Source organism: Panthera leo, chromosome A2 (assembly GCF_018350215.1).
Source record: "Panthera leo isolate Ple1 chromosome A2, P.leo_Ple1_pat1.1, whole genome shotgun sequence".
Taxonomy (NCBI): domain Eukaryota; kingdom Metazoa; phylum Chordata; class Mammalia; order Carnivora; family Felidae; genus Panthera; species Panthera leo.
The window spans coordinates 104,519,992-104,546,522 of NC_056680.1; the positions used below are offsets into that span (position 1 = coordinate 104,519,992).

Sequence of the window (26,531 nt, forward strand, 5' to 3'; positions counted from 1 at the left end):
TTCTTTGTGTTGTCTGATTGCAGAGGCTAAAACTTCTAATACTATGTTGAATAACAGTGGCGTGAGTGGACATCCCTGTCTTGTTCCTGACCTTAAAGAATTCCACTTTTATCATTGTCTCTTTACTCATTCTTACTGAGCAAATATATCCTCACCCAAAGCTTCAACTACTCACCCACTGGTAAATCTGCCTGAGCTCTGTGTCAGTATTTCACACTACCTCCCAGATATTTCTTGTGTATATCACAAGAACCTCACTGGACAAGTAAAAATGGAACCTACAACCTCACCCTCTGATTCCAAAATGATTTTGTATCTTCTTGTTCTTATGAGTTGAATGAAGCTACCAGTCATTTAGACCTCCAACCCCAAATCCAGAAGTCATCCAGATGACTTCTCCCAGGGGCTGCACATTCAATCAGTCACTATGTCTACTCTCTTCTACTTCCTGAGTGTCTCCTGAATCCTTCCCATGTTCTTCATCACCATGGCACTATCTCATTGTGCTGGGCATGAGACTTCCCCTCAAGTCACCATGTTTTTGCTTTTACACACATTATTTCCTTTGCCTAGAATCCACTTTTCCTCTGCAACACTTTTCTTTGGTAAGCATCCCATTATCATCTCATCCTTAATATTCAACTGTGGTATTTCTTCTTTATAATGTACTCCTTGACCTCTTCCTCCCTTCTTCCCCTGTCCCCATCACACTCCTGTAAAATTAGGCAATCCTTTATCTCATATTTCCTGTTACCATGCACACTTACTTTGAGCGTTTTCCATATTGCCTCTCCACTCACTTATTAGCCTCACTCATTCACTTTGTCTATAATATAAGGCCCAGAAAGTACAGTCACTCAAGAAATGTTTCAACAAATGTACATCTGTCCAACATAAAGCATATAGTCTCATGCAGTCATGTATATAGAGGTGTAATTCTCTTTTTTCATCTATAGTTCAGCTTGACTTTATAGTTAAGCTTCTATTGCTACAGAAGGGTTAAAAATAAAATAATCTTGCCCTATTAAGGTGAGCTTTGTTTATCATTAAAGCAAATCATACTTATCTCACCAATTCTCTTTTCCATCCATCAGGTACAGGGCATGTTTGTGTAATATTATGGACTGGGGATGGGGAACGAGATTGACATCGGAAGTGAATCTGGTTTGCAGGCTTTAGCCCTCACTCCTCTCTATCATTCATTGAGTCTTGGCCCTTTCATTCATTCTTGAGCTTTGGGTTTTAGGCTTTGGGCTTTGGTCTCTGTCCGAAGATTTTTGCTGGAAAAATATCTATGGCCTTATTTGATCTGATATGTCCACATATCCACTGCAAGACCCTTTCTGGTTTTGTCAGTCATTCCAGTAGCCCCTCAGGAATTCTGCCTTATTTTCCCCATACATATTTTTCCCTTATTTTTGCCACATGCAGTTGTGGGGACACTGTACCCACATTGTACCAGTAGACATTGGTCTGATTGCCTGGACACTGCCCACAGGTGTTTCTACTCTAATGCTCAGGGTCATGGATGAATATATGACAAATATGTTGGAGGGCAATGTACTGAGCTCTTCTCAAAGATTCATTGCATCTGATTCTAGTTCTCCTGTAATCTACTTTTCTCTCCTTGGACCTGACAAGTCAGCCTTACAACATTTCACAGCGCTGCCTGCTCCCTGGTTCCTGCAGTACACTCTAGCCCCTAAGGCCAAGACTCTGGTTCTTGCTGTGCAAAACCAAATTTCTATTGGTTGCTTCCTCACTCCTTCCCTCAGAGAACTTTAACAAAATCAAAGCTCTTTTAAATGAAACCTATGTTGGCTTTCAGACTTTGTGTCTGTTATCACTTAAAAATGTTTACCTTAGAACAAAAAAATGGACAAAATCTTTGTTCTGAAGAAATTTGTCAATACCCAAAAATAATGCATTCCATTAGACTGATAAGGGGAAAGCCTTGAGGCAGCAAGAGAAGATAATGGGAAAGATAAACCTATTGTTAAATTTCTAAAATTTACCCTGCAACAAGAGTAGGGATGAACGATAGTTATTGTGCACTTAGTGTGCACTGGGTACCCGAGTATAACGATGGAAACCAGCTAACCTTTGGCCTCCAGGTGCTCTCAAATGGTGAGAGGCACAGACACATACAAGGCTTGGGGTATGACAAGGTAGAAGGTGAGAAGTGCTAGAATGCAGACACAGACACATTACAAGGGCCCTAGGAAAGACAACTCCCAAGGTAAAATGATTTCTGTTTTAATTCTCAGTTTCACATTAGAATCACTAGGAAGAGATTTGAATAATTTTTTTTAATGTTTATTTTTGAAAGAGAGAGAGACTGTGAGCAGGTGAGGGGCAGAGAGAGGGGGAGACACAGAATCCTTAGCAGGCTCCAGGCTCTGAGCTCTGAGTCCAGAGCCGGATGGCCAGACTTGAACTCAGTAGCCATGACGTCATGACCTGAGCCAAAGTCAGACCCTTAACCTACTGAGCCACCCAGTTGCCCCATCACTAGGAAAAGTTTTTTAAAATACTGATGCCTATATGATTTGACCCCTAAAGATTCTGATTTTAACGGTTTGGGATGGGACTTCGGTGTAAGTAGTTTTTGGGCCTCAACCTGGGTCATTTTATTGTACAGTTAACATTGAAAACCATTTCAATATGGCAAACATCTAAAGGTGCTGGAAAATTCAGGGTTATGTGTCTGAAAAACCAGTAAACAGAATTAAAAATAGTTAAGTCACCAACTTACATGGCTGGCAGAAGTTATTTTGATGAAAAGTGATGATAAAACTTGTTTGATTTTCCAAGTAGTCTGAAGAGTATTAAGAACATAATTTCACCACCTCCCACTATCGTTGTGAAAGGAATGATCCCAAAGCTGTCACCTCATGACATCACTACCAGCAGCCAGTCTAGAAGGGTGCAAGTCATATCCCCCTCTCCCGGTCTTACAGGATACATCCAAAGGGCATTGTAGACCAATCCTGTAGGCTTTAACCTTTTAGCTATTGCTCGATTCTTCTCTTCTCCATCACCATTGCTGTGCCCTAGTTCATATTGCAATCCCTTCCTTTCTTGTCACCAAGCCTTTAGTGGCCACACACACACAATCCATTCATCTTCCATTCTTCAATCAGAGGTGTTTTTAAAAATACACATATGGGTCAGTGAATGATATTGGCCTTGTTTGGGTTTGAACAACAAAATAGGATGTAAATAAATACTTGTTCATCTAAAAGCTAAAAAAAAAATAATAAAAGTCATGGTTTAAAGTTTTGAAATAGAAACAGGAGGTATCTCACAAGTCATTACCATGTTTAAGTTACGCTTAGAGAGCCTCCAGCAGAAAGGGATATCTGAATAAACTTTTATATTTAGTTAACTAGATCTAAGGGAAAACTACACACAGTAAAAATAAAGCCAGTAGAGGCAAGGGAAAGGAAGAGGTCTGGCCCCTCTTTTCCTTTTATAAAATTATAGATATATTTAGAATAAAAAACTTAGTAAAAGACAAAAGAATAATGAGTCTGTGATGAATTCCTTGCATGTTATGAGTCAACATCACATGGGCAGTTGTGGGTGCTCCTTAAACTCAGCTTCTGAAATCTTGTTTCCCTTCAAGGACATCACTGAGCATTGTTTTATTTCTACTCTTATTTCCTGTCCTCAAATGAGGTTTGACTGCACTTTTATGTTTTGTTAACTCTGACCACGTAGTTTAAAGGAAATTTTGGAAACGTCTACTTTGTCCTTGGTGTGGTTGTTTCCATAAATTTCACTCAGTTGCTTTTATTTCTTATTATTGGTGGTCCAAATGAATTGCCTTTAACAGATTTATATTTACTGTCTTATGTACTTTTCCAGTTATCCAGAGTAATTTTGTTTTCCTTTAATAGTTTGTATATTAAGAGTTAATTGTAATTTCACAAACTTCAACTGTAGGGTGTCCAGAAGCAATGTGTACATCAGCAAATATTTGCCAGAATTTAAGCGTATTTCATTCTGAAGCAAATGGATGCTTCCATATTGACAAAGGGTTTTATGTCCCTTCCCCCAAAGAAGTACAACATTTAGTGTTGAGTTGTTAAATTCCTTAGGATCCTAGAGGGTAAATAGTTACCCCTGAAACCATGTTTGCTTTGTAATTTTCAATGTTGAGTCTACTTAAATCAGATTTACAACAGGCTTTTTAAATAAATCCCATTAAAGTATTATAAATAAAACAATTTAAATTACAATGAAAACTTTTTGTTGTAGTAATACATATCAACCTATTACATCAGTTCAGGGATTTTTTTAGCTCTGTGTAGCATTTTTGGGGTTTGTTTTTTTTTTTTTTTTAAGCTCACTCTTTCCAAAAAATAGGGTGAGTTAAATTACAAGTGCAAGGCCAATTGAGTACAGAGTTTCCTTGTGCACAGAGTGGTGAAGTGGTCTTAACCAGCTACCTCTGAATAAAGTAAGTGTTGTCAGTACAACTTATTAATAGTACTGCACACATTTATTTCAGTACAGTAGAGCTTTGTTAAAATGTGATGTCCTAAACACATCATCCACCCGTGATAGAATTTAAATTGCTCAAACTTAATGGATTGCTAAGATTCCATTTAGCAAATTTAAATAGATTTTCCTGTTTAAAATGTAAAGCATGTTTTAATGCATTGCTGCCATGATCAAATGAAATATATTTTGCAGAAAAACTTAAGCAACTTTGAAAGAAAAGGGTTTTTTAATTAATATAACTCTTTAAACAATTCTGGCTTTTGGCAGTTTATAAGCGCAGTGTATATTTCATTGTATTTCATGTCTGAATTAACCATGGAAAATTAAGTCTAGTAAATAAGGTAATCTGTTGCTTTTATAGAAATAGCAGCACAAAATAGATGACAAAAGAGTAAGCATAACACAAAGCATTCATTTTCATGTCCAATTAGAAATTTTCTGTCACGCTTTCTTTAGTGATTTGGTCATCTTGAGTTAAAAGGAAAATTCTACTTTTAAAAGTTTTGTTATTTTTATGAGCATTTCCTACATAAGATTTCACTATTTAAAATTTTTTTTATTGAAGTATAGTTGCCAAACAATGTTGTATTAGTTTCAGGTGTACAACATAGGGATTTGACAGTTCCATACATTACACAGCATTCACCACGATAAGTGTGGTCACCATCTGTCACCATATAATGTTATTACAATGTTGTTGATTCTATTTCTTATGCTGTACTTTTCATCCCTGTGACTCATTTATCTTATAACTAGAAGTTTGTATCTCTTAATCCCAGTAACCTATTTCATCCACCCTTCTCCCCTCTGGCAACCACTAGTTTGTTCTCTGTATTTATGATTCTGTTTCTGGTTTTTGTCTGTTTTATTTTTTAGATTCCACATTTAAGTGAAATCTTGATATTTGTCTTTCTCTGTATGACTTATTTTACTTCCCATATTACCCTTTAGGTCTATCCATGTTGTCACAAATGATATAATCCTACTCTTTCTTATGCCTGAGTAATATCAGGTGTGTGTATGTGTGTGTCTTCTTTATCCATTCACGTATCAGGTGGATGTATAGGTTGCTTACACAGCTTGGCTATTATAAATAATGCTGCAGTGAACATGGAGTGCGTATACTTTTTCAAGTTAGTGTTTTCATTTTCTTTATTCCAAGAGTGGAATTAGTGGATCATAGGGTAGTTCTATTTTTAATTTTTGAGAACATCCATACTGTTTTCCACGGTGGTTGCACCAATTTACGTCCCCATCCACAGTGCATAAGGGTTCCCTTTTTGCCACATCCTCACCAACACTTGTGATCTCTTGTCTTTTTGATTCTAGCCATTCTGACAGGGGTAAGATGATATCTCACTGTGGTTTTGGTCTGGATTTCTCTGATGATGAGTGATGTTGAGCATGTTTTCCTGTGTCTGTTGGCCATCTGTCTGTATGTGTTCTTTGAAAACATGTCTATTCGGGTGCTCTGCCCATTTTTTTAATCAGATTTTTTTTTTTTTTTTTTTTTGGTGTTGAGTTGTATGAGTTCTTTATATATTTTGGATATTAACTCCTTATTGGATATATCATTTGCAAATATTTTCTCCTATTCAGTAGTTTGCCTTTTCATTATGTTGATAGTTTCCTTCACTGCACAGAAGCTTTTTACTTTGACGTAGTCTCAATTGTTCATTTTCATTTTTATTTCTCTTGCCTGAGGAGACACATCCAGAAAAATGTTGCTAGGGCTAATGTCCAGGAGATTACTGCCTATAATTTCCTTTAGGAATTTATGGTTTCAGGTCTTACATTTAGGTATTTAATGTATTTTGGGTTTATTTTTGTGTGTGGTGAAAGAAAGTGTTCTAGTTTAACTCATTTTCATGTAGCCATCCAGTTTTCCCAACACCATATATTGAAGAAACTGTTTTTTCCTCATTACAAATACTTGCATCCTTTGTCATAGATTAAGTGACTATATAGGAATGGGTGTATTTCTGGGTTCTCTATTCTAAGTGTCTGCTTTTGCACTTGTACCATATTGTTTTGATCACTGTAGCTTTGTAGTATATCTTGAAATCATGGATTGTGATATCTCCAGCTTTGTTCTTTTTGCTATTTTCAAAGTGGAAACTGAGGCCTATCAGTAATGGTGAGGAATATTTTCTATAACTAAATTTATCTGTGAACTGATACTACACATAGAAACTCCCAGCCCAAGGTAATATCATAGAAAATATATTGGGTTTCATGGAACGTGGTAAAATTCTACATTAAATAATAATTATATTAAATTATTATCTACAATTCTTTTCTAAACACATTTTGCCAAGCTTCCATAATGCTTTACAGAAGCTAATGAAATTTAGCATGATTTATATCATCTCTTTGAAGTAAGGTAGGGAGAAAATAAACACCTGATGGACAATTATATAAATACAAGTCAGTAGTGAAAGTTGCTAATAAGTCTGAGAAATCTAGAGATCTGATCTTCTGATCTATGCCCTATATTTCCCCGTAATGTAAATATTAGAAGTTTGTTTTCTCAAACATACTGAGAAAAGAATCATTTACAAAGTCTCATGGAATAGCATAGGAAAGAAATCTGAGCCAAGAGGCTAGATGTACTTCTCAGAGAAGCCTGCTTGGCTGCATTGAGTAATTAGATGTTACAGATTCTTTGTAAAAGCCTGCCAGGTGCAATGTGCTAGGGCACCAGCAGGGCTGAGGGGTTCTCAGCACTTGTTGAATGCTAGAACCATCTAAGGTGCGTCCAAAAAACAGGGCTGCCCAGAACACACCTGAGAGTCCCTAAGGTATCGCTCAAGTATGTGTATTTTTCAAAATCACCTTTCCTACCCCATCACCTGATTTTAATGCTCAGTGATAGGCACTGACTAATTGTTGGCAACCATTTGTTTATACTCTGTTAACTGCTGACCTGGGCATAGTATTCAAATTGACTCCAAATGTGATTCTCTATATTCAGATACCTAGATGTAGAAAAGAAAATAGACAGGAAACAATAGCAGTGTACCAATCTTTTAAAAACAGAAAAGAAATGCCCCTTGACCACGTATACTAGTTCAGATTCTAGAGTGAAAGGAGTTGCAAGACATAGTCTTTTTTATTTTACTTCTTATAAAGGCTTGAATTCCTAAAACATGTATTTTATTCTTGAAGAGGAATATGGAGTAGGTGCATCAGGAACATGGTTGGGTGAGGGATCAGAGAGATTGTCCCAGGCCTTTGCGATTCAAAGTTGGGCCCCTAGGGCCCAGAAGACAGCTTGCCTATTTTAGCCAATCAGTAAACTAATTTTAAATAAAGAAAAGACTCTGAGCTGGAAATGTCTTATCATCAGAGAAAAGAGCCAATCTCTCTGACTGCTTGGGCGTTCTTTGATGTTGTTGTTAATTGATGTGCTCTTTTGAAAATTGTAAACCCAAGGTCATATAGATGGTAAGCTGCCACCGGGATCTGTCTCCTTCACACTAACCACTGTGGTAACCAGCTCTCTAAGACTAACTAGAAGAACCCTGTGTGGAACCCTTTTGAAAACCGAGTGTAGTGCAAATATATTAGTATTCGTTGTTTACATATCAATCCCTCCTTGCTAGCTTTCTCATTCTTCTCTCTATCCCCAGCCTCTAGCTCATAATAGGCACCTAATAAATGTGAGTGACTTTAAAAAAGAAAACAAAACAAAACAAAAACCTTTTAACTTAGATACAGTGAAAGTTGAAGGCTTTCTTTCTGTGTATACATGCCTCTATCCATCTGGTAAAACTGTGTATCTTTAAAAGTATTTTTCTGGGGCGCCTGGGTGGCTCAGTCGGTTGGGTGTCCGACTTCGGCTCAGGTCATGATCTCGCGGTTCATGAGTTCGAGCTGCGCGTCAGGCTCTGTGCTGACAGCTCAGATCCTGGAGCCTGCTTCCGATTCTGTGTCTCCCTCTCTCTCTGCCCCTTCCCTACTCGCACCCTGTCTCTCTCTGTCTCAAAAATAAATAAACATTAAAAAAATAAAAAAATAAAAATAAAAAAAAATAGAAGTATTTTTCTGCAAACCCAGAAACAGAGCTTATGATTTTGTTTCCACTTAAATAGAACTATATTATTCTGTGTCTTTATTTAATTTTGGATGGTATAACTTGAATAACTGTCTATGTCAGTATTTAAACATTTTCCTCAGTTTTAAGCCAGTGAGGAATAGTCTGCAATATCCATAGAACAACATTTATACAGCCATCTCCCTATTGATGGACATTTGTGGCTTTTTTGTTTTGTTTTGCTGTAAACCATGTCCGAATATTTCTGTAATATAACTAGAAATGGAATTTCCTGATTCTAAAAACACGTATAATTTTTTGATACAATGTCAAACTTCCCTCATAAAATGATTGTGTCAGTTTATACAACCCAAATAGAGAGTGATAATGCCCATTCCCACACCCCCACCAAACCTAGGTACCATTATATTTTTCTTTCTTTCATTAAACCACATTTAATGGAGAAAATTTTATTTGGCTATTTTACATTTGTATCTATACCTTCTAAACACTGTACCTGAGTCAAAATCATACAATGTTTTAATCTAAATGGCAGCTAATATAATCTACTTACTGTATAATACATCAAAACTATCATTCTATTTTTATTTTTATAAATTTCTGTGTTAAAATACAACTTTGATATTAAGTATCTGTTTTTTCTATGGATCATAATTATATATAACTGTTATTACTGAGCATTTAATGTCTTCCCAATGCCTTACTAGTTATATAGCAATGAAAACCCTTGTACACATGGTTTTTCCTAATCTTTATGAATAATTTATTAAAATGAATTCCAGGTAGTGTTATGACTGGGTCAAAGGTTTTAATTATTTTTATGGCTCTTGGTAAGATTCATTAGGTTGCTTTAGAAAAGTGTTAGATCAATTTTTATAAATCAAGAACACATTACTACAACAGACTCTTGACTACCTTTCTGAAATATGGTAAATTTTTATTTTAAATTTGAATAGTATATACAACTCTTCTTTCATAAATTGTAATTAGTGGATATATAAAAAGAATGGTGAGTAAATATTTATGTGTCCCATGTTTAAAAAGTGGTTATGTTATGATGCTAACTCAAAGCAACAGGATACAGAATGAAGTATAAAATCATGTATATACCTCAACAATAGATAACTTTAATTTCATTTTTTATATCTTTTTATTTTTTTCCTAATTAATCACAGTGAGTATTACAACAGGGCTGAATGTCCTCCATGTATTTCTGTGGTCAAAGGATCTGTCTCTTTCTTTTAGGAAATTTACCAGTGGTGTGGTTCCTCATGTAACAAATACGAGCGTCTGAAGGCAAGCCAAGTTGCCATTGGCATTCGGGACAATGAAAGGAAAGGAAGATCACAACTAATTGTGGTGGAAGACGGAAGTGAACCATCAGTACTCACAAAGGTGTTGTGACTTGTTTTTTAAAGGTTTACCACTCTAAGTCATGTGTGTGTGTGTGTGTGTGTGTGTGTGTGTGTGTGTTAATTTAAGCTAATTCTCAAAAACTAAGTCTAGACCAAGATTAGGTAAGAGGAAACATCAAGGTTGTCTAAGTGATGGTATAGAGAAAACAGAAAGTCATGACTGTTTTCTTTCACCCTTGGTATGACCACCAGAGGAGGCTCTGACTTCATCGTCTGTCACACAGGACAGACAGGGAACAGTTCTGAGATTGGCTATAGTAATATATTTTGGAAGTAAAATATATATATTTTTAATGCAGAGATATTTTTCAATTTTAAAGTTAATTATTATACTAAAAGAATGAAATAAAATCTTATTCCAAAAGATTAAATATACCAATATTTTAAATACTTCAGTCATTTTAAACCACGAATTATAGGCAAGACACTTATGATTATAGTATAGTGGTTAAATTAATTTGAAAATTATCTCCATAGCTCTTTATACCTACATTATTTACTTAACGATTTTAGCAGTCTTAGACGTTTAGTTGTGAACAATGTTACTCCTTAAAGAAAACGGCAGTGAGTGCCAAAGTGTATATATTTTATATTTTCCCTTACAATTATGGGTAAAGGGTATAATCATATTCATGTTTCTTGATATATATTGCTACATTGATTCCCATTTGTTCAATAAACAATATTTATTGAACCCCTGTGGTATGTCAAGCACTAAAATGTTTGTACCAATGTTTGTTCCCTCTTGACTTTACAGAACCCCATCAAAATTTACTGTTATAATAATATTGTCTTGAATCCTCCTGCATATAGAGGTGATATCTCTTTGAGTTCTCATTTTTCTCATTTCCTGGGATATTATACATTTTCCTCAATGATTTTAGCTATTTGCACTTAAATTTTTCTAATGACTATCTTGTACACGTTTTTAACAATTTTGATTTACAGCATTTTTATACATGAGAGTCACTTGATGTAGCAATAGCCTCCATAATCCACCGATCAAAAATTAAATGTGACATAATTTTATTATTGTAATGTCTTTTTTAAAAATATTTATTTATCTTTGAGAGAGAGAGAGAGAGAGACAGACAGACAGACAGAATGTGAGCAGGGAAGGGGCAGAGAGAGAGGGAGTGAAAGAATCTGAAGCAGGCTCCAGGCTCCAAGGTGTCGGCACAGAGGCTGATGTGGGGTTCGAACTCACCAACCGCTAGATCGTGACCTGAGCCGAAGTTGGATGCTCAACCGACTGAGCCACCCAAGCACCCCTTTTATTGTAATATCTTTAAACTTTACTATTTTAATAACCACCAAACACAGATATTCATGTTAGTGATTTTTGAGAAGTGACTTTTATTCACTGGGAAGATGTTCATGGTTAAATGCTAAGAGAAAAGGCAGGATATAAAATTTTACATATAATAATAATATATAAGTTTATATGTAGGTATATAGCTATATATTCATATGTACATATATATCTGGAAAGAAATATGCTGAAATATTGGCAATATTACTAATTTTGCCTTTGGCTCTCGGCTGCTTGTTATTTTTTTTCTGTTTTTGTCTTTGTATTTTCAAAGTTTATTGTAATAGTGTAATAGATGTGTGTTTTCATTTTATAATCAGGGAAAAAAGGATATCCAACAAAACAAAGTAAAATTAGAGGTTAACTGGCTTTTCAATATTCATAATAACATGGCTAATAAATTAGACTTTGGAAGCTATTCAAAACAACTTCTTAAACTTTTAATATTCTTTAAAGGCCTCTGTTGTAAAATGTAATCACCACTTAAGGCTTCCAAGTTTCATATTTGGAAGCAAAAATTTAGAAGTAGGATGTACTTCTACTTGATTGTAACCTCTTGTTTCAGTAACTATGCTTTGGTAGGTGTGGACCCAGGTCCAAGATTTGCCCTGGTGGAGTAGTGGAGGAGGGGCTGTGTTAACTTTCTGATGAGCTTTTCTACTGTCATCTTGGGTCCCAAGCCAAGTCCCTTAGCTTCTGTTGTCTCTGGTTCCTCATTTGTGAAGTAAAGGGTTGGACAGGGTGGCTTCTGGTCCCTTTAGGGTCCAGTGTCTGTCATTCCACCTTGTCTCTTAGGCAGTTTCTGTGTTTAATTACCAAATCATTTCTACTCTCTTCCAGGAAGAGAAACCACTGAGGTTGAGGGCCTGAACTATGCATATATACATTTGATACACTTGCTTATTGGATTTCTTTCAGAGTTTTGAGAGAAAAAAAGCGTAAGCATTACACTGTTAAATTTGTAAAGGAAGTGCAAACCTGAAGAAAAAAAATTGTAAAAATATAACTTTGATTTTAAAATATTAATGATAGAGATAAAGGACATAATACTTAATATAAAATGTGATGTCTTTTTTAAAGGGGATTTTCATTTTTTGGTTTTTAAAATATTCTAGAAAACATCTACTTTGCTTTCTATTCAGTTAATTCAGTATATACTGCATTATATTTCATAGGTCTCAGTTACACAATGAATTTTCTTTTTAAAAGAATTTGTTGGGCTTTTTGTTTTCACAAATGTTTTGTAGCCTGGTTACAAGGGTAAATAGTTGTTTGATGAATAAATCATGCACCTATAATAAACTAGTTTGACTTTCTAGGTTTTCTTAACATTGTACCCACAATGATAAAATTCAAAGAGGTCATTAATTAGGTTAGGAGAAAATTACCTTATTTCTACTAACCTTTTCATGAAAACCTTCTACAAGTGTGAATATAGTTGACGAAACAGCAGTATAAGCAGCATCTGTGACTTGTCAGGTCATGTTATTGCAGATAACTTTAAAATATCATTGCTGTTTGTCACTTCTTGGTAATTACGATAGTTATTAGACCTGCTGTTCAATACTGTTATTTAATGAGTAAATTAAAACTCTTATATATTACTTTATCACATTTAGAAAATACATTTTGATAGTTGTATCCCAATATAATAGGTTTCCATTGTAGTACTTTGTATTCTATTTTATGTGATTAAAAAGTTTTTTTCTTAGAAGAGGGTTATAGGACTCAGAAGTTATCCAAAGTGGTTTGTAGCACACGCATGCACACACACACACACACACACACACACGCACACGCACACAAAAGGTTTCCTTGTAGAAGACAATGGAATGTCATTTCTTTTTCTGAGAGTCTAATGCAACTATTGATATTGCTAGAAAAGGATTCTAAAAATCTAAAAATCTTTCAAAATGTCTTTTAAAATGGTCCTTTTAAGTGATTCATTTTTAATGATATTCTTTTAAAGTTATTTGTCTTCAGAAACTTTGAAAGTATATGATTAGTAATGACTTAAAATCAAAGACTTCTAAGCTATTTAAATGATTCTGTTATCATTACTCTATATTGGATGCTGAGTATTTGGAATATCAAAGTGCTAAACACAATAAATAGTGAAAACACATCAAAGTGCTAAACATAATAAAAAGTGAAAAAAACTTTGAGAGTTTTTTAAAGAATTCATCTTTATTTTTAGAGATTTCTGCTATCTGTTAATACCATACCATTCATATAATTTTGATATGATTTAATTCTATGATGATCATAAATTTACCCTTCAAACCAAAATACTTGGGGGAGTAATTAAGGGGGGCCCACATTAGACAGCACTAAGAGACAACATGTATTAACAAGACTGTCTGGGGAAAGAGGGTATATGTTCAGCTTCTTTCTTGTATCTTTAGCACTTTTAAAAACTCATCTGCCTAAATATGAAAATTATTCTGTCCATGGAACTAAACTAAAGCCTGTAGGTAAAGTCACATCTCACCCATATTTTTTCATCACTGTAAATGTATTTACCAGGAAAAACTGCCCATAAATTATGGAAAGCTTTTTTCTTGCTCTTTCTTCTTTTCCTATTTAAAAGAAACAATCAATGAATGTGAATGAAAATTAAATATGCCACTAACCCTAAGGTTCAAAACTTTCTTCATTGGTCCTATTCATCCTCTAAACATTAGGAGGGAAGCTAAAAGAGTGCCCTGAGGAAAAATTGCAAGGTTGATAATTTATCAGTTTTACAGACTCATGTTTTAAAAAGCACCATCTGGTAGATATCAAAAATAGAATGTAGAAGGGGCAAAATTTTTTGAAATAACAACAGAAATCAACTAATTTGCCTTAACCTCAAAAGACTTCTTTTCAATATAATTTAATGAGCTTATTAAGTCTATCATCATTGTAAATGCTAGCTGAAGAATACTGGCAGTAACCATGCTATAAGGAAATTGTAAGCAAGTGCTATATTGCCGAACCGTTAGATTTCTTGCTTTTATAAAAATACTAAGGCTCCCTGGGAAGTCAGTGCAATCATTTTTCAGGTTCTGGACAAGAAAGAAAATTGGCATATAATGTTATGTGTCAGTTAATAAGTATTTATTGAGCCTTCTGTTCATTCCCAATGAAGCTCAGAAATTACTTATTTTATTGTCTGAGAAGAAGAGCACACACTAGATCTAAGACAGAGTCAGAAAATGGGAGCAGATTGTGAGGGTCCACAAATACCAGAAAGCATACCACCATGATTGGAAGCCTTCTCATGATGAAATTCTTGTATTTTAGGCTATATGATAATAGCATATAGGCTAAATTAACCTCCGAAGAATCTCCCAATATAGGACTTGTGTTCATCTTATTCTAAGTCATAGTTGTCAACTTGAAAATAAAATAGCGTTTTCAGTCATTCTCTTGGCAAGTTGGTTGGATATGTATGATGTGCTCATCTGGGTATCTTGTGAGTAAAATCTAGAGTTAAATAGTGTAAGTATTTCTTAAATTACTCTTTAGAGATGTCTGTTTAAGCTAAGAATACAAATTTAGTTCTATTTTTCCCAAGTATTTTGCCAAATAAAACTTATGTGTTACCATTTGCCAGGCTAAGTTCCTTGAGGGAAGGCACTAAACTGCCTTTAGATCTGTGTTGCCTTTATAGCTCTAACTCCTTGATCATTCGTATTTGGATAATTAATACAATTAACTGTGAACCACATGGTACCAGAAACCCATTACATTTGTTTTTCTATTTTCTAAAGTATAGTAGTATCTCTTAAAAAAACTCTTCTATGTTTTAGATAATAGTGTTGGTGAAGATATGAAAAAGACGTACTGTTGATTGTTTTAAAATCAACTGCATTTATAAAAGAGCAGTTGAAATTTAGATAAGTACAATTCATATATTCTACTAGTCTTCTATCTGCAGGTGGATAGTTAACAACTAACCTTTTGGAAAGTAATAGCTGAGTCTTGGGCTTGTTTATATTGTAATAGCTGAGTCTTGGGCTTGTTTATATTGACTTACAATACCTTCCCATGTGTTAGGCAGCGTGTACTTCAGGTGAAAGCATGTAGCACATTAAAAATAAGTAACTGGGAGGGGCGCCTGGGTGGCTCAGTCGGTTTGGCATCCGACTTCGGCTCAGGTCATGATCTCGCGGTTTGTGAGTTTGAGCCCCGCATTGGCTTCTGTGCTGACAGCTCAGAGCCTGGAGCCTGCTTCAGATTCTGTGTCTCCCTCTCTCTCTCTGCCCCTCCCCTGCTCACTCTCTGTCTTTCTCTGTCTCAAAAATAAATAAAACATTAAAAAATTTTTTTTTTAAAAAGTAACTGGTATATCGGGACACCTGGATGGTTCAGTTGGTTAAACTCTGACTTCAGCTCAGGTCATGGTCTCATGGCTCATGGGTTCAATCCCCACCTTGGGCCCTGTGCTCTCAGCTCAGAGCCTGGAATCTGCTTCAGATTCTCCATCTCTGCCTGCCCCTTCCCCGCTCTCGCTCTCACTCTGTCCTCTCTCTCTCAAAAATAAATAAACATTAAAAAAATTAAAAAAAAAAGAAACAAGTAGCTGGTATCTAAAACTTTTCATCCTATGATAAAAATGCATGTTTCCAGGAGCTGTAGTTGGATACTCTTGTCTGTAGAGTGCTTCCTTCCAGGTCAGCTCACCTCCCCACTTAGTGTCCAGCTACCACAAAAACCCACTTCTCTCTCTCTCTAGCACACAACACTGCTGTCCACTGACCTTGACTGCTTTGCTTGGCTGTGGCCCACAGTGCTGGTACTGCCTCTTCTCATCGCTAGATTAAAAGTGAATATACCCCATGAACTCCAAGGAACTATACAAGTGTAGAGCTTTATTTTTAAAATCACCCGATATATTTGTGTTATTCTTCCCCCAAAGTTAACATCAAAAGGCATTGCATATTATTAATGCTTCCTAAGTTCTTATATAATCTAAATTTACAGAAAAGTAAAACTTGGAGTGATTTTGAACAGCTAGTAACCTGGATATTGGAATAGTCATATATTTTATTTAGCATGCAAAGTAGAAGATTAAGAAAGAAAAAGTTGGAAATACTTGGAAATTTGGAAATTTATAATTCTGTCAAAGTTTCTCTGTGGAAATGTTTGTTTCATAACATAATGTTCGGCTTATTGAATTTCCATGGGATCACAATTCAATCTTTTAACTAAAATATTGTATGTTTAAATTAAGCATGATCATTTTGAAAATGTTGCTATATAGAGAGTGGGACAGACTATTTTCTGGGGATGACCTTTGGTTAGATAGATCAGTCCCCATTTATCTTTGTAGAATAGTATCAAATGATACCAAAAATAGAAATAGGGAGCTAGGGGTGCCTGGGTGGCTCAGTCGGTTGAGCATCTGACTCTTGATTTCGGCTCGGGTCAGGATCTCCTGGTTCATGAGATCGAGCCCCACGTCAGGCTTTGTGCTGACAGTGTGGAGCCTGCTTGGAATTCTTTGTCTCCCTCTCCCCCCCACCCCTTTCTCTCTCTTTCTCAAAATAAATAAATAAACATTAAAAAAAGAAAGAAAGAAATAGGGAGCTGTTTTGAAAATCCCCTCATGACCATTTTGGAACAATGAGTATATAGTATTTTTTAAAGGTTCTAAAGATTTATAGAAAAGTAATATAAAAATAAAAATCACATTGCTTTTCAGCATCTGGGAACAAACATGGGTATTTTGAGCTCCTTAAATGTAAGACTTAAGGTTGTTTTTTGGGTTTGTAATAGCACCCCCCACCCATCCCTCAGTAAACTATTTTCTGTTGCCTTCTTACTGATTTCATTGTTAGTCACAACTGTGTACTTTGTAAGGGTGGAAATTTGAGCTGCATGAGATAATAATTTGGTCAATGGACACAGTAAACACTTAGACAGTAGGAGACAAAAGTTTCGTCAGATCAACACTTCATGAGTGCTGTGCAAGTAGCTTTAGCTTCCTTATTTATCCCTCCATTATTTTCCAGGGTCTTGTAAATTCTTGGGAAATTGAACATTGTCTTAAATGTTTTGTAATTTCCCATTCTTGTAGCACGTTGTCTGGCACATAGGTGTTCATCAGTATTCATTGCCTGAAATAATATTATTAAGAGAGCCGTGTGGAAAGAGGAGGCCCGTTTATGGCCTTAACCATTCAAAGATTTTTAACTTGCCAGGATCCAAAGTATTTGCCAACCTCTCTAGTTTAGTCCTGAGTAGAGAGAAAGCATCAGAGGTACCCCAAAATGGGAATCTTTCCTTTTCTTCTCTCTGTTGCATTATAATTAAATCATTTTTTCCATTTTGCTTTATAGCCATGATACTCAGTACATACTCAAATCCCAAAATGGGTGATGGGCGTTGAGGAGGGCACTTGTTGGGATGACCACTGGGTGTTATATGTAAGCAATGAATCATGGGAATCTACCCCCAAAACCAAGAACACAGTGTATACATTGTATGTTAGCCAGCTTGACAATAAATTTTGCTATAGAGAGTGGGAGAAACTATTTTCTGGGGGTTGACATGAATATGAATATATATTCGTATATATTCATATATAATCATATGTATTCATATATATTCATATATAATCATATGTATATGAATTATAGTGACAGGTAGCACATAGTGCAGGGTTGTAATGCTTTCAGGAACACTGCGGTTGCTATAGATTTTTTTTTTTTTGCTATAGCTATTTTTATCTACCATTTATTGATAGTTCACTATGTGCCAGGCACTGTTCAAGGCACCATTCATTGTTGCTATTTATTTTAATGAGTCTTTTATTTGGATTTCTAATATTGAATTCAGGTACTCATTTAATTTAGGTACTCAATTATCCAGTGTGGGAAGTTGAAATATTCTGATCAAAGATAAGAAATACAGCGCACTGGACACCTGGGCAGCTGAGTCATTAAGAAATACATCAATAATGTAGTTAACCATATGCTGCAATATAATAGTCCAAATAATCTTCCACTTTGTCACACTAAAGGTCAAATGAAGGCTTATGACCTTATTGATCAGGTGTCACTTTTGTATAATGAACCCAAATTAATACTGTTTGGCAATCATTTTTGAAGGAGGTGACGTTTCATTTATTTTGCAGCTGAAGTGGGATCTAGTGTGTGATAGGACCTGTAAATAAGATAGTGTGATTCTAGGACAGATGGGCTATATATAGAAGGATAGATCCTTTCCCCTACAAAGTCTATATCTGCATCAATAAACCAATATAAATATTGAACTATAATGGCAGGTTTCATTTTCTTTCTTTATATCATTCCTCGTGTTTGTTATAATATTAGTGATAGTATATAATTTTAAAAAACTAACAGTAAGACTATTTTCTTTCAGCAGTTTTAGGTCAATTTCATCTTATTCCTTGTGCTAAGAATGAACCAAACTCAGATATCAAAGAACCAGATCTCTAAGATTCAGCGATTCATAATTCCTTGGCATTCATTTTATAAATTTGTTTTTCAATTATTTATTAATATTTATTAACAGTAATATTAATTTTTTAAATGTTTATTTTACTTTTTTAAATTTTTTTGAAGTTTATTTATTTATTTTGAGAGCAAGAGCAGGGAGGGGCATAAAAGAGAGGGAGAGAGAATCTCAAGCAAGCTCTGCAGTGTCAGCACAAAGCCTCATGTGGGGCTCAAACTCACGAACCATGAGATCATGACTTGAGTTGAAATCAAGAGTCCTATGCTTAACTGAGTGAGCACCCAGGCGCCCCAATGTTTATTTTGTTTATTTTGAGAAAGAGAGAGAAAGAGAGAGAGAGAGCAAGCAGGGAGGGGCAGAGAGAGAGAGAGAAAGAGAGAGAATCTTAAGCAGGCTATATACTGCCAGCACAGAGCTCGATATGGGGCTCAAACTCATGAACTGTGAGATCATGACCTGAGCTGAAATCAAGTCAGATGCTTAACCAACTGAGCCAACCAGGTGCCACAGTATTATTAATTTTATATCAGTTTCCTCTTATATCTTGTGCTAAGAATGGGCTAAGTCCAGACATTAAAAGTTGGCTCTCCAAGATTCAGCAATTCATAATTCCCCAGTATTTATTTTGTAGTTAACATTTGTTTAATATCGTGAGGAAATGTATTCACGTATTGGAAAGAACTCCCTAAAATGGAGACCCATTTAAATTGTGTTTCTAAATCCTGTTATCGAAAGCCAAGGATCACACTGTGGTGGAACTGTGTTATATTGGCAGTCCTTGGGCAAATGAAAAACCAGTAATTGCTATTAGAAATGCTGTTGTGTTTGCAAGGATATCCAGTACAATTCTATAGTTATATTATTGTGGATATATACATATACATATATATCCAATCATTATATATATACATATATATATAATTTATATTTATTTATATATTATATATTTATATATTTATATTTTATATTTTATTTATTATTTATTATATAATATATATTTTTAAAATATACTTCTTGTTTATTTTTAATTTTTATATATTATTTATATTATATATATATTTATATATGAAAAAGTATTTTAAAGTGACTTTTTCGGGAAAGCATGGTTTGTTCACGTAAATATGGTATATTTTTAGTGGAAACCAAGAGGCAATCCTCAGTTCTGGGTATTTCATAACATTTTACTAATCGGGAAAGAGTTACCAACACACTGTTAAAAAATATTAAGATATATGAGTACCTTAATGCAAACAAACAAGAGCTATGCAAAGTATACTGGGAAATGAAGTCCTGTGCCATGCATAATGGAGAAACGAAATATCAATGCCCGATTTCAATGAATTCCGGCAACTAAAAAACAAACCAAAACTGAAAATAGATTTTAATGAAGTCTGACAAAGTGCATGTGGACAAGACAAATACATTAATTAAACACTATTTCAAACTAAGCAGCAAATGTACTACAATTAAATATCCGTTTTTGTGATATTCACCATCATGGAGTTTTATTGCTATGTGATGGCATAATTTCTCTCATCTTGTTGTCCTGTAGGGGGTAAGGGCAAGTGGCTCATGGACAAACTCAATTTTGTTATGTGTTCCTTAATCTTTCAAGTTGCACTTTTCTTTACATCATACAAGTACTACTTAATATTAACACAGAAATTCCATAATCTAAGAAACAAATTTGTGATGGATTTTTTTTGCTGCAGAGGAGGTAACAACAGCCACCATCACGGCAAACATCCAGAGCCTACAATCCTTCTATGGGCGTTACAAGGATGAACTCATTTAATTTTTACAATGGCCCTAGAAAGTGGATATATTTGTTATCCACTGTCTTGGTTTGTGTTCCTCCAAAAAAACAACTCTATACAAGGACTTGGGGGCAGGTAGTTATCTGAAGATGATCCTGGAAACACCAAGGAGGAGTAAAGTGAGGCAATACTTTGTGAGTATGTGGTTTACTGCTACGGGGAACTGGGGCTTAGTCCCACAGGGACCCTATGAGAAATTGTATGGAACACACTTTGGAATCAGCCCACAGGAGGCTGAGGAGGCTGTAGGATTTAGGTAGTAATTCCCATCCTTCATTAGTTGAGGGTCACTCTGGGTGTTAACTCTCCAGAACTCCATCCTGCCTTGTGTATGGATACAGTACAGCTCGATGGCCAGATAATCCCATGAGACAGAGAGCAGAAGGCTTTGACCTTTAAGAAATCACCTACAAATGACCTCCAAAGTCGACCAAAGTGAGATGGGCAGAGCACCAAGGGCATCTCTCTATACCCTTACTTGACAGGTGAAGGAAGTAAGTCATAGAGCCTAACTTGTCCAAGTGAGAATGGGAATGGGAGAGCTGCAACTCACATGCAGACAGTCTTCACTGCAGAGCAATGGTTTTTTTCCTTTTTATCAAAAAAAAATTTATTAATGTTTATTTTAGAGAGAGAGAGGGAGAAAGAGAGAGAGAGCGAGAGAGCGAGCACAAGTTGGAGACGGGGAGACACAGAACCCAAAGCAGGCTCCAGGCTCTGAGCTGTCAGCACAGAGCCCTATGTGGGGCTCTAACTCACAAACCGCGAGATCATGATCTGAGCCAGAGTTGGTTGCTTAACAGACTGAGCCACCCAGGCACCCCCAGAGCAATGGTCTTAAACATACGGACAGATGGGAATCCCATCTGCTGCCAAGTTCTTTCATAACTTCCAAAAATTATGCCACACACATTTAAAAAAAATGTTTATTATGTTTGAGAGAGAGAGAGAGAGAGAGAGGGAGAGGATCAGAGAAAGAGGGAGACAGAAAATCCCAAGCAGGCTCCAAACTTTCATCACAGAACTCAACATGGGGCTCAAACACACAAATCGTGAGATCATGACCTGAGCTGAAATCAAGAGGTGGTCTCTCAACCCAGTGAGACACCCAGGGGTCCCTGCCGCACACTTTTGACAGTCATACCTATTTTATGTATTCCATATCATAAGTAATACCTTTGGTAACATAATGTTTGTACTCAGTACATTTGTTTCATATCTCTTACTGTCAGCATAAAACCTTTCATCTTTACTATGGAGGGTCATACAGGATAATTGGGGTAGACATTTTCTTGGAAAGAAAATACATTTTTTTAATGTAATATAAAAAGCATGGAAACATTTTTTCAGGTACCTCAGAGTATATGAAAGCCATTTTGAGTTTTCTCAGTTAAATTTCAGTGCTTGGAAATTTTCTGAATTATGGAGCTAGAGAGCTCGAAGCGTTCACAACACTCTTGCCGTAAAACATGACTTAATCTGATCAAATATAATATGTAAATCATATTTATTGACCTCTTCCTAAGGGGATAGAAGGAGGTAAAACAAAATAAATTTGTGTCAATATGTGCATATGTGTATGTGGTGAAAAGGAACAGTGAAAACAGTGCTCCTAGAGGTTTATTGAGCTCATGCTGTCATACTGGGATGCCCTGTGTAGCTCTTTGTCTCCTTGTCTCCCCCAAAAGAAGAAACTGGAGAAGAAATGCACTTTCTTCTTCTCCATTCCACCCTTCATCCAACCGATAGTTTTTCCTCTGATAATCTCCAAATTTGGTGAAAATAAGCAATAAGTTACGAGGGGAGAAGCTCAGAGGCATTATGATAGAGAGCCAACCTTGAGAGGAGGAAAGTGATCCTCTCTGGACTACATTTACTTCCTAAACATTTCTGAATTTGAGAATCCTTACAGGCTATTTTCATATATTTAGGGTTAAAAACAAGTTGAATGTGTGCTGCCACTTCTCCTGCCTTTCCAGGAAGGAAATGACTGGTGGATCATGTTAAATCTTCTCACTAAATTTGGAAGCAACCTCAGAATCTTTCTCTGCAGACTGCTCCTGCAGCTGCTGTCTGTAGTGAGGGTTAGCCAGGTGAAACCTATGTAGCATCTCTGTGCTGAAAGTCAGCTCACTGACGACAAGGGACCACAGCTAACGTATTAGCCGTTATAGCCACAGCCCTTTCCTTTGGTGCTGATATATCATAGACACTCCACAAATAAGCCTTACTGACAAATAAACTGTAACTGATGTATTCTGACTCACCAAAATAAGGTCATATGTACAGGACTAAATGAAATGGGGAGGTACGATTGAACCATATGGGAAGATCAGAGAATCAGTTTTATAACCAAGGATTACTAGGTCTTATTTTCTTTCTCAGCATTATTAACTATTCATTTGTTGATGCACAGGAGACTATTCTTTAGGTTTTGCTTGAAGAGGGATATTTAGATCTACTGGTTATAATTTTAAATCTAAAATGTAAGACTTTGACAAAGGTATGCTATCAAGACCTAGACTACTTAGTGACATCATTAGATTAAGACATGAACAAGTAGTAAGTGAATAAATGTAAGTCGCAGGGAGATGTGTAGCAAGAAGTTCAGTGGTAAAAATCATCGCGCAAAGAATCAAAGTGGTGATATGCAAGGTCACAATCAAAGAGAGAGAATGACCCTTTGACCAAGGCAAATTTGATTCAGTGTATATAAGGGTGGATAAAGGATGCAAGATCTGACTTTTGTGGCATTCTCACTATGTGCCAAGTATAGCGATAGTCACTTCACATACATTATTTCATCGTGATGATTATGAGTGGTATTAATTATCAGACCATTTGAAGTGTGGAAACAGAATCCCAGAGTCACTCAGTAGTGGGTCCTCCCAGCTCAGAGTGCCAGAGCCTGCCAGATGAAGGGATTGTCAAGAAGACAAGGGGGAATGCTCATTGTGAAACATACAAATCAGGAATGCCAGAGGCAAACAATGGAAGTTTCTATTCAAGCACTAATCAGGTAGAAATGCCCAAATGAGTTTGAGGTCTTACCCCCCGAAAAAAAAAAAAAAAAAAAAAGTTTAATGATTCCCAGAAAGGGCAGAAGGACTAAACATCTTTACCTGAGATTTGCTCCAGGACAGCTTCCTGACTGCCAGGCCATGGTAATTTGTCCAGGGGAAGAGTTCCCTGGGAAGCTATTTTAATATCAGGAATGCTTGGCAGACCTGTCCTGATGGTTGAGATGGATGAACCAAGTTAACAGAGCTGATGCCACTAAACCCTTGAATATACCATAGAAACAGGCCCAGAGGGCTTTGAAAATCCGCAACAGTACCAGGCTTCAATCAGAATCTTGGGCTCAGATTCATACTTTCGCACTGTTTATCATAACTACCCAGATGGTTCTAGAATGTAGCCAGTTAAAACAACTGCTCTAATTTAATCAGTTGGCATTCTGGCTTATGTATTTTAATAATTTGTGAGTAGCTTTCCATGATAGCGTCTTGTAAGTAGGTTTTCATAGTATGGTAACTTGTGAATTTGCTCTCTACATTATAACTTACGAGTTAACTTTCTTGTGAGTTGGACTTTCTAAGTCTAATATCTAATCTGGTGATGTTACTGTAACACTGAGAATCAGACCTGTATCATGGTGAGTTCCCCAAGGCCACAGGATTCCCTGACTTCTCTAGAACTACACTGTCAAATACAGCATTGACACATATGGCTATTACAGTTCTGATTTAAATTAATTAAGATTAAATGAAATTAAAAACCCAGTTACATGGTCATACTAACCACATTTCAGGTGCTCGGTAGCTGCATGTAGCTAATAACTACCATATTGGACAGCACAGATATGGAATATTTCAATTACAGAAAATTCCACTGGGCGGTCCTGGCCCAGATTATTAAATAACCAGACATGTCTTGCAGACTTGCAATTTACTTTATCCTTTTATCCAAACATGTACTTCACATGCTTTATCTCAGTTTAAAATAACTTTAACCACTATTTGATATATTAAATTACCCTTTTTATTTGATTTCTCCATAAAGGGATAAAGGTATTTCAGGGGCAGAGAAACATCACTGGGAACAGCAAATGTTGGAACCTCATATCAGATTAGGTGGAGCCAGCTAAATGGGGTCACATCATTTCTCAGAATTGCCTGTAATTTTATATCTCTGTCTTCCCTGTTATCAAATGTTTATCTGACTTAAGCCATAAAATGCTACAAAGCAAGTAAATATACCATAACAACTAGGCTATATTTCATCTTTATAATTTATTTGTATTTACCATAGGTTAGGAATCGATTGATTTTTTTTTTTTCCAGTTGGGGAAAGAAAATAAGACAGGAGAATTTCTGGGTAATTAAAGGTTAGCCCTTAGGACCTGAGAGCCTCCTTCATTTTTGGTGAGAGTAGAAATAGCCATTTGTACTAAAGTGATTACGAAGACCATGATGCCTCCTTTGCTGTGGTGAGCACTATGGAAGGAGTCCCGAAGTCTGGTTTGCGTCCTTTGCTTTACTATTTATAAGACTTGGACCAAAGGCAAAACTCCTAACTTCTCTCATCCTCATTTCCCTAATCTGCCAAACTGAAATCAGAGTTAAGAAACATAGAAGACTCTATGTTAAATGCTTTTAGGTCTTGACACTAACTTGGAACATTTTCATCCAAAGTGATTTAGAGTCTTGAGTTAGGTATTGTCCTTCCTCCAGACCACACATTATCCCTTCTTTTCCTACTATCCACTCCAAATACTTATTGCACATTGTCCAAACATCCTGACTTTTCTGTAGAAGAGAGAGAAAGCACATCCTAAGGGAGCAAGATCGTAAATGTTGGAATTTCATATCCCAAATAGGTGGGGCTGACTAAAAGATTCAGAATAAACAAAGGCAGATGTAAATGTGAAAACTAAGTAAAGATTATGAAGATAGAGAAACATTTTTCTTAACTTCCTGGTCCTTCTTTTCTAAAACAAATTTACACATAGGCCTGTTTATGTTTAAAAGAACAAGTCACAATGGGTCATAGAGAAAAAACACAAGACACTGAGGAGGTCTTGGCCCATGTCATGAGAACCCAGGGAATCTGAAGCTAGGAGATAGTGAATTTAAAGTGAGATGGTGTATTTGCTGCCATGATTTAACGTAAATATCTTCTGATTTATTTTGGATTCAACTTCTGTTGAAGGTAAGAAGTGAACAGCAGAACAGAAGGTCTGCTTAGGCATAGAACAAAATTGTATTTCCACAAATTTCCAACCTCTCTACTTAAAGTCATGTCTTAAATTGTTAAACATTTCCATTATGATACTGACAAACAGAGAGGAGAAGATAGAGGTATTCCCATTTTTCTATTCGTATCACATCTATAACAAAAATGGTACCTGCTACCTTTGGAACCACTTAATTCCTAGTTGAAAAATTAAGGCCCCTGTGCCACTGGTGGCCCCTTCTAGGTCTTTACATTAACAAAAGTTTCTATGATCAAAACACCTAGAGCATTTAGGAATTCATCAAGAATAGTTACTATCCTTTGATGAATTGATTGAGAAAGACTGCAGTAGAAGCTTAAGGTAGATTGTAAGTTAAAAGGAAGTTATAATTACTCCATTTGAAGTAATGAAGTGCCAACTATTTATTCCACAGGGAGAGAAAATAAATACAGAACAAAGAAGTCATTATTTTTTGCTTAATAAAAGCTTTTACAGTTTTATTAAAGAAAAATACCTGTTTATTACTGAAATTTTAGCAAATGTAGATAGTCGTAATAGAGAAGAAATATATCCCCAAGTCCCATCTTTGAGAAAAAAATAACCAAATTCTTCGTAATCTTTCTTTTCATCTGTGTATCCCTGTGCTTTCTCAAGAAAGAGTTCCTACTGCAGACAATGCTTTGCAATATAAATTTTTTACTTGAAACATTATGAACAT

General features: G+C 35.8%; 1 protein-coding gene across 1 annotated transcript in view; it reads left to right on the plus strand.

Annotated features, from left to right (window-relative positions):
- SCIN (scinderin) overlaps positions 1-26,531 on the plus strand; it is an 80,651-nt gene that overhangs the window by 18,804 nt on the left and 35,316 nt on the right. Inside the window, exon 4 of the mRNA XM_042927589.1 lies at positions 9,812-9,961. Within this exon, the coding sequence (XP_042783523.1) occupies positions 9,812-9,961 (150 nt within the window). The remainder of the gene's footprint in view (positions 1-9,811; positions 9,962-26,531) is intronic.